The 15,570-nt window shown below is 61.6% G+C and overlaps 2 protein-coding genes across 2 annotated transcripts in view; both read right to left on the bottom strand.

Annotated features, from left to right (window-relative positions):
- Positions 1-555: 555 nt before the first annotated feature.
- On the bottom strand, positions 556-10,074 carry Slc6a18 (solute carrier family 6 member 18). The gene is made up of 12 exons (XM_010643766.3): positions 9,803-10,074; positions 7,118-7,258; positions 6,833-6,970; positions 6,443-6,663; positions 4,947-5,057; positions 4,231-4,343; positions 3,413-3,541; positions 3,145-3,301; positions 2,654-2,858; positions 2,337-2,496; positions 1,972-2,134; positions 556-1,314 (listed from the first exon to the last, which is right to left on the bottom strand). The coding sequence occupies exons 1-12, from the start codon at positions 9,960-9,962 to the stop codon at positions 1,165-1,167; spliced, it is 1,848 nt and encodes a 615-aa protein (XP_010642068.1). The 5' UTR covers positions 9,963-10,074; the 3' UTR covers positions 556-1,164.
- Positions 10,075-11,949: 1,875 nt separating this feature from the next.
- The window catches only part of Slc6a19 (solute carrier family 6 member 19), a 14,602-nt gene continuing 10,981 nt past the window's right edge, over positions 11,950-15,570 (bottom strand). The window contains exons 9-12 of the mRNA XM_010643969.2: positions 14,687-14,891; positions 14,439-14,598; positions 13,098-13,260; positions 11,950-12,946 (exon numbers count right to left, since the gene is read on the bottom strand). Coding sequence (XP_010642271.1) covers positions 12,743-12,946; positions 13,098-13,260; positions 14,439-14,598; positions 14,687-14,891 — 732 coding nt within the window. The 3' untranslated portion in view covers positions 11,950-12,742. The remainder of the gene's footprint in view (positions 12,947-13,097; positions 13,261-14,438; positions 14,599-14,686; positions 14,892-15,570) is intronic.

Genomic DNA, 15,570 nt, shown 5'->3' with positions numbered 1-15,570 from the left:
CAGTGGGCCTGGGGAGGGTGGTGACAGTGGGAGGGGACACCTACAAGGTGCCCCCCGAGGCTCAGGGTGTGCTGGGTGGGGACACCCGGGATTGGCTCCATACTCTGCGGGTGGGCAGCCACGGCTGTGCCTTTGTTTACCCTGGGATTTGGGCTGGATGTGGACTGGGCACCTACCCCCAGCCCTGCACTCGCCCAGTGCCCGCAGCCTCCCTGGTCCCCAGCACCATGGACAGCACTGCCCAGCTAGGACTTCCTGCAGGCACCACACAGGGAGCAGGTCACATATTTCCCGATACGGAGGTGAGCTCCACATCTTGGGCCCTGTGCTTACCCCTGAGCCCGGCCCCCTGCGCTGCTGGGGAGGAAGGGGACAGGAACCGGGGTGAGGACACCTTCTCAGGGCTTGAAGTCAGGGTTGTGGCTGGGGGCTTGGCAAGAAGACAGAGCAGGAGAGAGAAGGGATGAAGGAGCACAGGAGTGAATTAGCGTAGTGCTCGCCTGGCCCGGGGAGTCGGGACCTTGCTGATCACCAGCCTGTTTGAATCCTCATAGACCAGAGTTAGCCACTTTGGGAATAGAAGCAGCAGTGTTCCATGTGTCTCAGAAACAGCAACAGGTCATCGGCCTGTGGCCCCTGGTGACCTTTGGGGACATCTGGGCCCTCTGCTGCCCCCCGGATCATCCCACTTGCTGGGAAGGATGGGCACTTTCTGCTGGCCGGGTCCCCTCCAAGCCCAGCTTGTTCTTGAGGGCCACCCTGGGCCAGGGTCCCTGCAGTTGCCACACAGACGCTCCCGCAGGCAGTGGCATATCCCTGCCTTGTTGCCAGGTGGGACCACTTAATACTGCCCCAGTCAGCGTGGATTCATGGGCTGGCAAACAGCCACACAGCTGTGCCCAGGGGACCGGCGGGCCTGGGCCAAGTGCTGTTGTGGCCCAGATCTGGAGTTCCCAGGCCATCTCTGTCTCCCACTTGGGGGCACCCTTGACCCCAGACACGGCTGGGGAGCACCAACCACATGGCTTCATTCAGTGCAGAGTGTGTAATGGGGAGGGTCTGAGTGGCTGCAGGGCCAGAGGTTCCTCGTCCCCACGTTGGCTGCCCCTGCCCCAGACCCCTCAGTAGCCACTGCCATTCCTGCAGCTTCAGGCCAGTGTCCGACTATGTGTCCTCCTGCCTCGGCCTGTGCTGGGCCAGCAGCTGGGCCAGGGCAGACGCTGGGACCCACAGCAGAGGCAGAAAGGATAGGAGCATGCAGATAGCCAGCACCCAGCTGGGGTAGAGCTTCTCCTCCCGAGATGGGAACAGCTCCTGTGGGACAGGAGGGCACACTCAGCTGTGGCACTCGGGGCGGGAGACTGGAGTGGGGTCAGCAGTGCCCCTTCCTCCCCCAAGCCCAGGAGTGAAGGCTCTGGAGTTCCAAGTTGGGTGGAGCCACTCGGGGCAAGGAACCTTGGGGTCAAGGCCGGGCTGCTCTGTCTCCACTCTGTCCTGATTATACTGAGATTCCTCAGCATCTCTGTGTGGATTCACAGAACTCTTCTGGGGCCCTGTCCCTGCCTTTGCCACTGCTAGGCTTGGAGAGGAGCTTCGTGCCACCACCAGGGGGCACTGAGTGCAGGCCCTGCTCTGTGCCCTCCCTGCCTGGCTGGGCTGGCATGAGGACCCTCTGGAGATCTCCCTGTCATACCTGCAGCAAGCAGTTTCCCCTGAGGGAGGCAGGAGTCCAGACTGCGGGGTCCCCACTCCCCTAACCCAGGTCACGGGGTTCCACAAGGCTCTGTCCCACTAGGGACACTGGAGCCTGGTGGCCTCAGGCCTCCCAGTGGGCACAACTATGTCTCTAGCTGCCAGAAGTGGCCAGGCCATACTGTCACATAGGGCATGAGTGTCCACGTGCGGGTCCCCCACCCTGCCAGGCCACACCCAGGATCCCAGGCCCCCCATTTCCATGCAGGAAGGACCTACATATTGGGGGTTCCAGGCCTTGTAGCTGGGTGACCTGTGGGCCAGCAGGATGACGTAGGACAGGAGGATGCCCAGCAGCAGCAGGGGGCTCACTACCCGCCATGACACCCGCCAGTAGAGGCTGGGCCACCGCCCGGTCATCCACTCAACATCGGCACAGAACCTGCGCAGGACACAGACTCAGGCTCAGCACCTGCTGTGCCCGGTGGACTCTCGCCCTCGGAGGGAGGTCTGGAGTGGCAGGAGCCTATTGCCTCCACAGGCACCCCAGGCTGAGCTCGTGTCTGGGCAGCCAAGGGGTCACCGCAGACCTGTGCCCTCCCACCCTGCTGGCCCAGGGGGTCCTCGGTAGGAAGGCAGCTCACCGTTTCATGCCATACACATAAATGACTCCAACCACCTCCAGGAGGGCGAAGGCGACCAGGTTCAGGGAGGCTGCGAAGTTGTCAAAGACTTCGAGCCAGTAGCTTCCAGACTGCAGTGTGAAGCAGGTGGCCGAGAGGAAGCAGACCAGGCAGGCCAGCCCTGGGGACAGCGGAGTAGGTGGGGTACACGGGCAGGTCTCCCACCTCCGGAACCCAGGCCGTCCCCGGGATCCTGGACTCCGTGTGCAGCGTGAGCAGAGTGGGCAGCAGGCCTGGAGGCTAGAGATGGGGCCGGGCCCTGCGGAGCGTCCACTCACCAGTCAGGACCTCTTTGGGGACCCACCGGGGCAAGGCCCCCATGTCCAGGAGCGGCGTGACGACCCCCTCCATGTTCCCGAACATGGAGGACAGCCCCAGGGTGAAGAGCATCCCGAAGAAGAGCAGGGCCCATGCAGGGGCCCCCGGCATATGCAGCACAGCCTCGGTGAAGATGATGAAGGCCAGGCCGGGGCCTGAGGCTCCCTGCGACACATGCACCCCCAGTGTGGGTACAACCTGGCCCTCAGGGACAAGGGCCCATTTCTCCCCTTTTCCTAGCCTCTGTGCGAAGGGGAGAGGGGTCCTGGACCTCAGGACCTGTGCCACCTAGTCCACGGCCCCCATGACCCAAGCCCGGCCACTCTCTGGATCAGGGCACTGGCCGTGCCCACTCCCTGCTATCATCCTGGCCCCCAGAGCTATGGCAGGGCCCCTCCTGGGACACAGGCAGACTAGGATACCCCAGCCACCTGGCCAGCCCCACAGGTACCTGGTCCAGGAAGTCCTCAAGGCTGCAGGCCTGCAGGGGCAGCCGGGCCACCCTCCCTGGCTGGGTGGCATTGAGATGCAGCAGCGCGGCCTGGTAGCTGTTCCTGGAGATGCTCTGCTCCGGGAGGCTGAACTCATTGATGAGGCTGAGGATGTTCCTGCAAGGACTCAGCGGCTGGCGAGTGGCTCGGTGCAGTGGGCCCTCACTCACCCCGCACCCGCTGGGCCCAGTACAGGTACTGCTCTGTGGGCACGAGGGAAGCACTCACCGGTCCAGGCACTGCCCGTGGTCACTGGTCGCCTTGAAGCCCATGATGGAAAAGACGGTGATGGACGCATACAGGGAGGTCGCGCTGTTGACCAGGGCGATGGTCACGGCATCCCGCCTGCAGTTGTTCCTGGGCACAAGCACGTGCCGTCAGGACCCTGTGGACACAGCTGGCTCCTGCAGCCTGGGCCCCTGGGACTGCCTGCCCACTCCGCCTCTGGTGGTAGTGTCCCCTTGGAGTGCTGCAGCACACAGGGCCTCTGCTCTATGACCACTGGGCAACACACCCTGTGTTTGCACTTTTATGGCCTGTGTCATCCATCTTTTGGTGGGTGTGCTACCAGTGTGAAACATGAAAGTTGTCATGAAAATAGAGTCGCTCATGTTGGCCATGAAAAGGAAAAGCCAGGAGGTTGAGAGTGGTGCCCAGGCCTCATGATTGACAGCGACAGGAGCTTTGTCAGAGGACTCGGCCACAGGCAGCAGGGCCAGGAGCCTCACTCAGAGCAGCTGCCCGCAGCTGTCTGCCCATCAGACCAGGAGCACTTCAGGAGTCCTCCCCTGCCTCGGCCTGTGCAGCCGCTAGGACTTCTGTGCACCACGTCCCCTTGTCACACCCGGCCCTCCCTGGCAAACACGGCTGCGCTTTGGAGCCGTAGGGCCGATGACACGTGCCTCCATCGGGGGAGCCTGGGCTGAGACCCCAGCTGGGCTCCCAGTAGGGAAGCTCCCGGGAGAGAGGCACCTGGCACCTGTCCCCAGGCCCTGCTGGCTTGGTGCCTGGCTGTGAAGGTGTCCACACCCCGGCCAGCCGCCTACCTGGGCGGGTTGTAGCTTGCGAACGCGATGTGTCCTCCAAAGGCCAGGGACAGAGAGAAGAAAATCTGTGTGGCTGCATCCAGCCACACCCGGGGGTTCAGGAGAATTTGCACCTGGGCCAGGCGAGGAGCCTCGCTGTGCCACAGGCCAACCCGGCCCATGGATGGCCTGGCACCCTGAACCTTCCCCGGCTTCTTCAGGCATCAGCAGGTGAGCTGCTCACTCGCCAAGGGCAGCCTGGATCCGGGGCGAGCGGCCCTGTCTGTGATCACTGTGTGGGCAGCACCAGCCTGGGGCTTCATCTGCTCCAGACCTGGCACTTGGGACAGCTGAAGACTGAGCACAAGGCCACCTGCTCACAGTACCCAGGGGTCTGTGCACACCCATGCCCATTGCAGCCCCTGGGCCCTCCCGGACGGTCTAAGGTGGCCCGCGAGGGCACAGTCTCCCCTGGACCTGAGCCCATGGAGTGAGGCTGGTGCTGGGCCAGGGTGACACCTGGGGCCCAGCCGGCCTCCTCTGAACCTGGCTCCTTCTCCCCAGGCCCTGTGTGCCCCTCTCCACCTTGACATCCCTTATGACCCAGTCTGCTGCTTGACCACCGTCCTCCTGCAAGCGGCCTGTGCTCCAAATCTCCTTCCACCCCACTACCCTGGAGCTGCTGCCTCTGGGGACCTTGCCAGGGAGGGGCATTTGCCGGCAGGGGGGGCACTTACATTAGGGGTGAAAAGGTAAGCCAAGCCCTCCGTCGCACCAGGCAGGGTCAGGCCTCTGACAAGGAAGATGGTCAGGACCAGGTACGGGAACAAGGCGGTGAAGTAGATTGCCTGTGAGGAGGAGGGTGGGCCTGGGCATGGGCCCTCACCAGAGGGGCCTGGGAGAAGCAGGAGGGGCGAAGCACCAGGACCAGCAGCAGGCCCTGGAGTCAGGCATGTCAGGCAGGGTCAGGCGGGGTCAGGTGGGGTCAGATGGGTCAGATGGGGTCGGGTGGGTTAGGCTGGGGTCAGATGGGGTCGGGTGGGTTAGGCTGGGGTCAGACGGGGTCAGGTGGGTTAGGCTGGGGTCAGACAGGGTCAGGCAGGGGTCATGTGGGAGCGTCAGGCTCAGCTCAGAAGCTTTGCAATCAGCGTGCATGCCCCAGTTGTAAAACTTGTGGTCCTATGGGCATAATTAGGCACTGACCTGGGGGCTTGCAGCCTCAGAGGACTGGAGGCTCCTGGTGGGAGCTGGGCCTGGCCCTCTCCGTGCCCCCCCCCAGCTCTGCTCCAGCCTCCACTACCTGAGGTTCAGGCCCTGACCAGCCACCAGTGCCCTCCACTCCAACACAGAGTCCCACCCCTGTGTCGACCAGCCCTGTCCTCAGCTGGGCCTGGCTGGGCCTGTTCACTGGGCCCACACCAGAGGGGGCGTCCGCGCTGGGGAGCAGCTCGGTGGGGAGCACTGCCTGGCACGTGTGGGGCTCTGGGCTCAAGGCGCAGCACTGCACAGAAGAGGGTTGTTAGTGATTCCCGGCCCTTGGTGCCTCGGCTATCCAACCCTCACAGGACAGGACTTGTCACCTCGGCAGCACCAGGGCTGGTAGCCGAAGATCTGTGCGGTGGCCGCAGTTGGGAGGCGATGCCCAGGTACCTGGACTCTGCCTCTGCCCAGAAAGAGCCGCGTGTGCCAGCCTCATGCTGCCCCAGGCGGACACTCCAGGATGTCTAAAAGATTGTCTGCCCAGAGCAAAGCCCTGGCACCTTTGCAGGAAGACGGATGCACTTGAGAGCATAATGTTAAGTGAGTTGAATCGGACACAGTGTAAACATCACGTGGTCTCTCGTATGAGAAACCCAAAGTGTGAATAAACTAGCGAGCAAAGTAAAAGGCAGACGACAGGAAGCGTGGGGATGGGAAGGGAAGCAGAGACGGCGGGGCGGGGCGCGAGAGAGAACGAAGACACGTGTCGTCGCCCACGCTCCACTCTGCGTGACTAGTGTGGTCACCGCGCACTGCAAGCTTCACTACTGGAAAGGTGAGCATCGGAAGAGAGGGTGAAGCAGAGCTTACAGCCACATGACCACCACCGGCAGCGCAGTAGGTGGTGTGCGAGGGCAGAGCCCGGGAGGGAGGAGCCAGAGCTGCGCAGACACCGCTGGGCTGCCCTCGGCCCTCAGGGACAAGGGACCGGTGCTCAGGGGACCCGTGCCTGCCGCAGTCCCCCAGGGCCCACCTTGCCCGTGGTCTCGATGCCTCTGCTGACGCACAGGTACACGACCGCCCAGCTGGCAGCCTGGCACAGCAGCAGCCGCCACTGCACGGTGCCGCTGTCCGAGATGTCGGCTGTGACGTTCAGGGTCTGCCGGTACCAGAAGTAGCTCACCGCGCTGCTGTCCCGCTGCCGGTACCAGAAGTAGCTCACCGCGCTGCTGTCCCGACACTCCTGCTCCAGCCCTGCGAGGAGCCCTCCGCAATGCTGGCCGCCGAGCCCTGGACCTGCACCATCCCACCGCCCGGGGCCCTTTCTGGCTGTGACGAGCCAGCCCCGGGAGCCTGGAGGCCCCAGAGGAGAAGGAGCCCGGCTGGCACCCCGTATCGCCCGTCCTCTCGCCTGTGTCCTCACCTGTCCTGTTGAGGTTGGGCGGGCAGGCGCCCCAGGGCAGCGGCTGCTGGAAGGAGTTGAGGAGGTACCACAGCACCCACGTGAGCACAGTGTTGTAGTACAGACTAACCAGGAAGGACACGGTGAAGCAGCCCAGGCCTGCGCCCCACGCATGGGAAAATGGACAGTCATACGTAAAAATGGAAGCCTCCCTCATGCGGCTCCAGGGGCCTCCGGGGCCCCTCAGCTGCATGGACTGCAGGGCTGCCCCATCCCCAGGTCCTACCTGGGTCCCACCGTGCTCACCTATTCCTCCCAGGTAGGGGGAGATGGCTGTCCACACCCCAAAGCTGCCCCTCCGCAGGCGCTGGCCAATGGCGAGCTCTATGTGGAAGAGCGGGATCCCCTCAAAGACCAGGGCGATGATGTAGGGGATGAGGAAGGCACCTGCAGGGCATGAGGTCCCCACAGTCACAGCAGGCTGAACTGGGATCCCTGGCAAGAGTCAGGGCACCTGGTACCCAGCTGCCAGACCGATGCTGGCTTGGGTTCGGCGGCATCACCACTGACCCGGAGACTGAGGACTGGGGGTGGACAGCAGCCCCGGCCAAGTGTCACTGTGGCTTCCCCGGATCCGCCCTCTGGGGCTGTAGGTGGCCAGGGTGAGAACCCAGGGTCTGTCTGGGGACAACGTGGGGGACAGGTGCCTAGCACCTGTGACACTGCCTCCCGGGTGGAAGTGGCTCCTGCTAGGAACAGCTTCCCAAACCACGAGTTCACAGAGATGAAGGGTGAGCAAATCCACAACCCCTGGCACGGGAGGTTCCTGCTGGCCTTTCTGCCGTCCCTGGCTGAGGGTTGATTCACCTTTGAGTGACACCACTCAGCTACCTCCTCTCCCCTGGGCCTAGGTCCTGCAGGCAGGATGTCCCCCACCCCTGGGGAGTCAGGAAGGGCCACTTTGCAGACTCTACCTCCCATTGCTTCTGCCCAGCTGAACAGGGACCCTGGTCCCAGGAAGGAGCCTGCACCCTGGGCCAATGCCCTGGCCGGGCAGACGGTGCAGGGCTCTGGAGCTGGCCAGGACCGCCGCTGCGTCCTTCCAGTGAACTGTCACCGGGACTCTGCCTGTCCCCCTCCCCAGCTGCAAGCAAGTGTGAGTGCCGTCTCCAGGCAGCCTCTGACCTGGACATTGACCCATGTGGGCTCCAGCAGGCTCTTGTCACCATTTGTAAGAAGCAGGCCACACCTGTCCCTGATGGTCAGCCTGCAGATCCAGCTCCCCTGGCTCAGCCTGGCATGGCCCAACCCAGCTGCCCCAGCACAGGACACATGGGGAGAGCAGAGGAGATTGCTGAGTGGGGGAGGCTGACACTGGCGCGTAGAAAGCCCACACCTGCCAACAGGCAGCACTGACTGCTGAACGTCCCGGAGACCCTGGCCGAGGCCCTCACCAGGGTCCCACACTGAGGCCCCGAGACACTGTTGTGGAGAGGAAGTTCTGCAGCAGCTAAAGCCACAGGAGGTCCAACAGGGCTGCATGGGGACTGGGAGTGGGCGCACAATAAAGTGGGCGAGGAGCAGATTATGCAGGGGTGCTCTCACCTGTGCTTGGCCACATGGCTTCCCCCCTGGACACCACACACACACACACACACACACACACACACACACACACACACCCCAGGCACACCCTCGTAGGCAGGGACCCAGAGGACTTGCTGCACAACTGTGGGACCCTGGGCAGCTGAGGAATCCTGAGTCAAGCATGAGGCAGTCTGCAGACACTTCTGAGAGCGTGTGTTTGGGCCAGCTTGGTGCACAGCATGACAAAGCCTCCAGGCTGGACACTGAAGCCCTCCGCAGATGCTGGGGGAGACCTGGCTCTCACTCATCGTCTGCCGCTCACCTACTTTGACTCCGTGCTGAAGGCAAATAAACCACTCCCACAGTGGGACACTTAGTGGAAAAGTCACTGTAAACCTTTTGGCTGTCTGTGTAGTGTTGGGGAGAGAACCTGGGGCCTTCTACCACCGAGCTATATCCCAGCCCTTTAAGGTTTCATTTTTTTTTAAATTTGAGTCAAGGTCTCCATAGCGAGCCAGTCTGGGTTAGAACTTGGGGTCATCTGCCTCAGCTTCCCGAGTAGCTGGGATTACAGGTACACTCCCTGCACCTGGCTGCTATAGACTCTATTTAAATATCTTGCCACATTTATAACATGTTTGTCTGACAGTCTCGTCTTTGAAGAGAATGTGTCTAAAGCTGCGTGATTACACCTGGGAGAGGAAATATTTGCATTTGGTAGAGAGGGGTTCAAGCAAACTCAAAAGTGAGCATCACCAGTGCTCTGTCCACCCTGTGCCGAGGCACCCGGTCACTCTTGGAAGGACTGGCTCTCTGCCCACCCCACCCATTTCCCAGGCCCAGAAACGGGTAAGAAAGAGGTGTCCCAGCCCTGAGGTGACAGATGCTCCCCCATTTCCAGCAGTAGATAATTTCTATGACAAAAGCCAGAGGTGCCACTGGGCAGGAAGGGGGCCCAAGACCCAGAGTCCCAGCCCAGCCCCACAGAGCAGGGCTGTGTTATGGGGGGGGCACTGGACCCCATGCATGTCATCTCCTGAGGCAGCGGTGCCTGCCTGTCCCCTGCCATGACCCAGGCATGCAGTGGAGCGACCACGGCACTGCTCTCTAATTAAGGGGCTTTTGGGTTAGCGAGCTTAACGACTAACAGAGCGTCACCAGCCGTCGTGCGGGTGCCATGCAGCCCAGCTCTGGGGGGACCCCATCTCGGGGAGGCTGGTCTGGGGAGGGTGTTTCCTAGATGCCACCCTGAGAACCCGGGGAGGAGTTGGCCCCAGTCCCCCTGACACTCGTGCAGCAGGAAAACTGGTGATCATGGATCCTTCCCAGGCTGACAGCCCTCAGGCCGGGAGGACAGCTGCTCCTGCCCAGGAGACAGATCCCGAGGGGACGCACGCTGCTCACCTCCCCCGTAGGTCTGGCACAGGTATGGGAACCTCCAGATGTTTCCCAGCCCCACGGCGAAGCCCAAGCAGCTCAGAAGGTACTGGAACTTGTTGTCCCACTGAGGCCTCCTGTCCTCGCCTGCGTCCACGAGCAAGCCCGGGGCCGGGGCCTGGGCCATGCTGGCTGGCACCCCAGGTGCAGGGTGGGGTGCTGGTGTGGGTGGGTGGGCAGGCGCCTCGCTGGCCTCAAGCCTGGCTGCCTCTGAGCTGGGCAGTGTCAGCTTCCCTGGTGTATTTTCTCATTTATTTAAAGGAATTTGGTTAATTGGTAACTGGGCCTGCTTCCTAACTCCACCGCAGCCCGTTCCCAATGCTGTGTCCCCAGCCCTGTCCCACATTTCACAGCCCAGGCCCTCAGCATAGCTGGCTGCCAGCAGCATAACCCAGGGCTGTTCCACAGTAGCTGCCCACCCCAAGGCCTCTCTGGACTCCCAGGAAACATCCAGCCGGTGTTGAAAAGCTGATCTGTTCTGGGAGGCTGAGAAGGAAGATTGAAAGTTGGAGCCCTACCTCGGTAACTTAAAGACCCTGTCTCAAAGAAATTAAATGAAGAGCTGGGGATTTAGCTCAGTGGTTCTGCTGCCTGCCTTGCAAACACAAGGTCCTGAGTTTGATTGTCAGTAACCCCCGCCCAAAGAAATTAAATTAAAAAGGCTTGGGTTTGTAGCTCAGTGTGAAGGCCCTGGGTTCAATCTTCACCACAGTGTAATGTGCCTGTGCACACACACAAACCCTACTTACTATTTTGTACCTAGACTTGTATCTGACCACAGTGGTGCACAACCCATGGGGGTCACACAGGGGCGTCCCCTGCCCATCCTCAGTGTCCCCAGGGTGGCTTCTCGCAAAGACCACAGCACTGAGCCTGGCTCCACTGCAGGTAGCCACCACCTGCCATGGATGGGACCTGGGGGCCAGCTGGGGCTCCCCTTACCCAGCTGCTTCCGGAGGCTGGGGCACCCACCCCTGTGCCCTGCAACCCGAAGGTTTGGTGTCGAGCCCTCCCATGCTCAGGCCCCCTGCAGGGGTCTGTCCCAGAGGCCCACACTGAGTCCCTCTGAGCTCGGGGTCCCCCTCAGCACCATGCCTAGGGCCAGGCCGAGGGCCCGGACCCGAAAGTCTTACACTCCAGGGCGCTGGCCTCTCAAGGGAGGCCAGGTTTCTAACATGTGTGTCCTGGAGCACAGCCCATGGGTGCGAGGCCAGGTGATGAAGGGTTGCAGAGGCGCAGAGAGGTGAAAGGACTGTGGGTGGCTTCCCCTGGGTCACGGGTCACCTGCAGGCAGGCACTGCAGCCCTTCTCACCTGCAGCCTGCCCCCTTACAGACCCTTGTTCAAGGCCCCTCTCACCTGCCGGAGGTCAGTGGGTGCCACCTGCCACACAATCACAAGCCGACAGTGAGACCAGAGTGGTTTATTTAGACAGAGAAACCCTGCCCACAAACCGCACCTGGTCCCACGACCCAGGGTGGAGCCAGCAGATGGCTACCCCTGCCAGGCCATAGACAGCCTCCCTGGTTCCACCGGGCAGGGCACTGTGGAGCACTCGGTAGCACACCCCAGCCCAGTCAGAGCTCCTCCGTGCTGTGCCCCTGACGATGGCTGACCCCAGCCACCCTCCTCCACTGCAGGGCTCAGGTCGGGTGCCCAAGGGGCCAGCTGGCGTGGCCCAGAGCAAGGACTCGAGGATCAAGGGCTAACCCTGAAGTCTAGAGGGGCAGCTGGCCAAAGTGCCCAGGAGGGGCCGTGGTACCAGCACCCATCCTTGTCAGCCTTGCTGTGAGAAAGGCCAGTTCGACTTAAGCTTAGATTTTCCACGGGAAGCAGGGTGACCCTGGTGGTGCTGAGCTGGAGTCAAATCAGCACAGCTTGCCCACGTCTGGGAGGGCAGCTGCTGAGCCCAGCTTCTGGGGGCACAAGGGTTGGGGTGTCATGGTCACTGCGTCAGGGTGAGGGGGGCACCCACGATGTGTCAGGTGAGGGGTTTCACCCTGTTCCCCAGCCTCCGGCTGGAAGCTGATGATCTTTCAGGAGCCCAGGGCAGGTCCCCCTGGGCTCCGCTGAGCTGCTCACCCGACTGTGCAGCTGGGGCAATGATTAAATGGCTTGGAATTCACCAGGCTGGACTCTGCCAGGCCCGACCCTGTGCAAATCGGCCAGGCCGTCTTCTCTGCCTCAAGACCACCCTCCTTGGGCTTCTCCTCAGGCAGCAAAAGGGCCTTGACTACCACTCTGAAGAAGCCAGGAGTGGGAGTGAGTAGGCAGGCAGCGAGGGCCACTCTGAGAAGCCCTGGGTGCGGATGGAGAAGCAGGGCCGGCAACCCTAGGCTGCGGACCGTGGTGTGTGCGGGGCCGGGGTAGCCACACCAGGGCTGCCGGGCATAGTCCGTGCCCTGCCACGGCTGGGAGGGTAAGTGCAGAGGGCAGCTTGCCCCAGGGGTGGGAATGTGTGCCGTGAATGTGTAAACACACATGCTTCACACATGTGCACGGTAGGCACTTGTGTACACAACACACACACTCGCATGTGATGCACATGCATTTATATGCACAACACATGCCTCTCCCACTGCAAATACACATGTATGAATAAGCACACACATGCACAGCCTTGTTTCCACATGTATAACAGACTTGCATACAGGTGTGAGCACAACACGATCTACAGGAACATATGCACACAGAAATATCCTCATACATGTAACATGTGTGCATATGGACATCGAATCAGAAATGCAGCCACACACTTGTATACATAAGCTCACTGTACATATATACATGCACACACATACAAACAGCACACGTGTGCTGTCACGCACACTCAGATGCACATATGCACCCACGGGTGTCTGCGTGCGCACATGCAATGCCGGCGTGTGCACTGCCACACAGGCCCCACTCAGCCCTTCAGGTCCCCGTTCATGGAGGCCGTGGACAGTGCACTGACCAGCCCCTGGTGGTCCTGTGGCCTCTGCCAGTATCTGCTGATGAACTTGTAGATGGCAAAGCCAGGAATGATGAGGCAGGGCACCCCAGCCACAACCACCACGACGGCGGTCACCCAGCCTGGGTACAGGATCTTCTGGGACTTTGGGAACTCCTCCTGGGGGAGAGAGGTGAGCAGCAAGGAGGCCCCTGCAGCCTGTGGCACCCACCTCCCGGTTCTTCTGGGTGGAGCAGAACTAGGCTTCCTGTGCCCACACCCCCTTCCTCCCCCCTCCTTCTGGGGGACGGATGCTGCACCCGGCACTTACATAGCTGGGGTCCCACACGGTGTACGTGAGCTCCTTATTGACCTGGATCACAAAGAAGAAGAGGAAGATGACCAGCATGATGAGCGGGCTGACCAGCCTCCATGTGACCTGCCAGAAGATGTTGGGCTTGTGTCCGATCATGAACTCGATGTCCCTGTTGAACCTGCAGAAGCCAGAAGGGCATTGTCACCTATGCCTGCCTCACCTCAGCCCACTGAGGCTCTCTGCACTGGAAAATGGCGCCTGACGCTTTCCACAGGGCAGAGTGGCAGCTCAATGCCAATGCCTCAGAGCCCTTACTGCCCCATCCTCCACCACCGCCTGCTGTGTGGCTTCTGGGGAGGTCAGGGAGATCACCAACTCGCCTCCCCCACCCCTGTCACCCCCACCCCATACTGTGCCAGGCTCTCCCCACGAGGAGTTCCCTGCTGGCAGAAATCAGGAGGGATGGTGGGTTTGCCCAGGGCCTCCGGGACCCCTGGACAGTGGGAGCTCAGCCAGCGAGTCTGTCCCTCAGCCTGTGCCACCGCGGTCTTCATATCCTCAGGCTGTTCAGACTGACGTGGCCACAATGCTCAGACTTCAGAGTCCCCGTCCCACACACAGCCACCCCATTTCCTCCTAGATGTTCCTGGCCAAGACCCTGTGACAGAGTGGCCGCCCCAACCCTCAGCCATCTGTCACTGCCCTGCTGTTGGCGTGCTGATGCTCCCCACCAGGATGCCGTGGACTCGTGTCTCAGTAACTTGGAAGTGCTCACACTCACGTGAGCACACACCTGGGGCTGCATCAGCCCCCACCTGGCCACAGCAGAGGGTAGCAAGCGGGCTTCGATAGTGGCACTGGATTCCTGGTGCTGTCCCTGCTCCTCGAGAGGCTGAGCCCTGCGCTGCCTCACCAGCACTGTCCAGCCCCTGGGCCTAGTGGGGGTGTGGTGCCCAGTCCCTCCCTGTGGGAACCCGAGGCCCAGGCCCAGGCTGTCCTCCTTGCGCCGCACCCTCAACGCTCCCTGCGCTCCAGCCCTAGGGCTGCCTCTGGGACCTGACCGAGGCCTCATGGGTGGAGTCTGATTCTCTGCCTGGCTACGTGGCCCTGCGCCTGCATTTTCACTCTTGTTGCTGTTTTCCTCCCCGGATGCCCCAGGTCGCTAGCTAGCTCCTGTCTCTGGAGCTGGGTCAGGGCAGCAGAAGGAGGAAGGCTCCCATCTGGGTGGGACTCATGACCCAGCCTCTCTCCTCCTGCATGATGCCAGTGTGCCCGCAGGGAGGGACACTGCAGACTGTGGCAGGGGAACCCCACAGCCTGTTCTTCCTGCCGGGCAAGCCCACCCCACCCACCTACCTGTCTATGCCATACACGTACACCACAGCAAACATCTCGCAGAAGGCCACGACGAGCAGGGGTATAGAGCCCGCGTAGCTGTCCAGCAGGGACAGCCAGTACTGGCCCGAGTTCAGGGCAAAGATGAAGGCGATGAGGTAGTTGCCCAGGCAGATGAGGCCTGCAGGCCGAAGAGGGCACAGCTGCCTCAGGGTGGAGCCCAGGTGTCCCTGTCCCGGGTGCTCATCCATGCCCCACGACGCACGCACCTGTAATCAGCTCCTTGGGCCACTTCTCAGGGATGACCTTGAGGTCCTGCATGGGCACGACTACCCCCTCCATGTTCCCAAACATGGAGGAGAGGCCCAGGCAGAATAGCATGACGAAGAAGAGCACCGACCACAGAGGGGACACTGGCATCTTGGTGATGGCCTCAGTGAAGGCGATGAAGGCCAGGCCTGTGCCCTCCACACCCTGCACAGCAACACACGGTCACCTGGGCCCTGCAGCCACCCTGATAGCCCAATTGCCACGGCAACGCCTGGTCACCCAGGCCCTGCAGCCACCCCGACAGCCTGATTGCCATGCCTGCCTCAGCAAGGACAAGGTGGGTCCGGGTCATTTTGTGGAATAACTGGATCTTGATTTTCACCCCAAAGCACATTTTAAAAGCTGGAGTGAGTGGGTCCCACGGCCCAGCTCCAGTCAGAGACCCAAGCCACCAAGACCGACCGGCCACTGTGGGGGTCTGGCTCTGCCCCAGTGGCCCTGCTCCTGGGTGCAAAGGAGCCCAACTCCAGGCAGCCACAGGCGGGCATACATTCACTCTGTCCCAGGGCCAGTGGTCGAGCCGTCTCCGTCCCACCCTCTGGAGTCGTGGGCACCCCAGCCTGAGAACCTCATCGTCTCTGCTCTGCCACACCAGGTGCTTGGCCAGTCTTCCATTCCTGGCACAGGAATTTCACAATTGCTGCCAGAGACAGACACGGTGCCAAGTCCACAAAGGGCCACCTTCTTCCAAGACAGGTGGCTCCTGTCCCACACACTGCACTATTCAATGGCTGGGGATTTAGCACAGGGGTTCCAGCACCTGCCTTGCAAGTGCAAGGGCCCGAGTTCGATCCCCAGCACCAAAAAAAAAAAAAAAAAAAAA

This window comes from Fukomys damarensis, unplaced genomic scaffold, assembly GCF_012274545.1.
Source record: "Fukomys damarensis isolate Sample0158 unplaced genomic scaffold, DMR_v1.0_HiC HiC_scaffold_1, whole genome shotgun sequence".
NCBI classification, from domain to species: Eukaryota; Metazoa; Chordata; class Mammalia; order Rodentia; family Bathyergidae; genus Fukomys; species Fukomys damarensis.
The sequence above is the reverse complement of the archived record's forward strand: the minus strand, read 5'-3'. Positions and strand labels throughout refer to the sequence as shown.

Coding starts and splice junctions, on each gene's coding strand:
- Slc6a18 (XM_010643766.3), bottom strand. CDS start 9,962: ATGGCCCAGGCCCCGGCCCCGGGCTTGCTCGTGGACGCAGGCGAGGAC. Junction 7,259..9,802: donor GTGCCAGACCTACGGGGGAG/GTGAGCAGCGTG, acceptor CATGCCCTGCAG/GTGCCTTCCTCATCCCCTAC. Junction 1,315..1,971: donor AGGCCTGGAACCCCCAATAT/GTAGGTCCTTCC, acceptor CCTGTCCCACAG/GAGCTGTTCCCATCTCGGGA.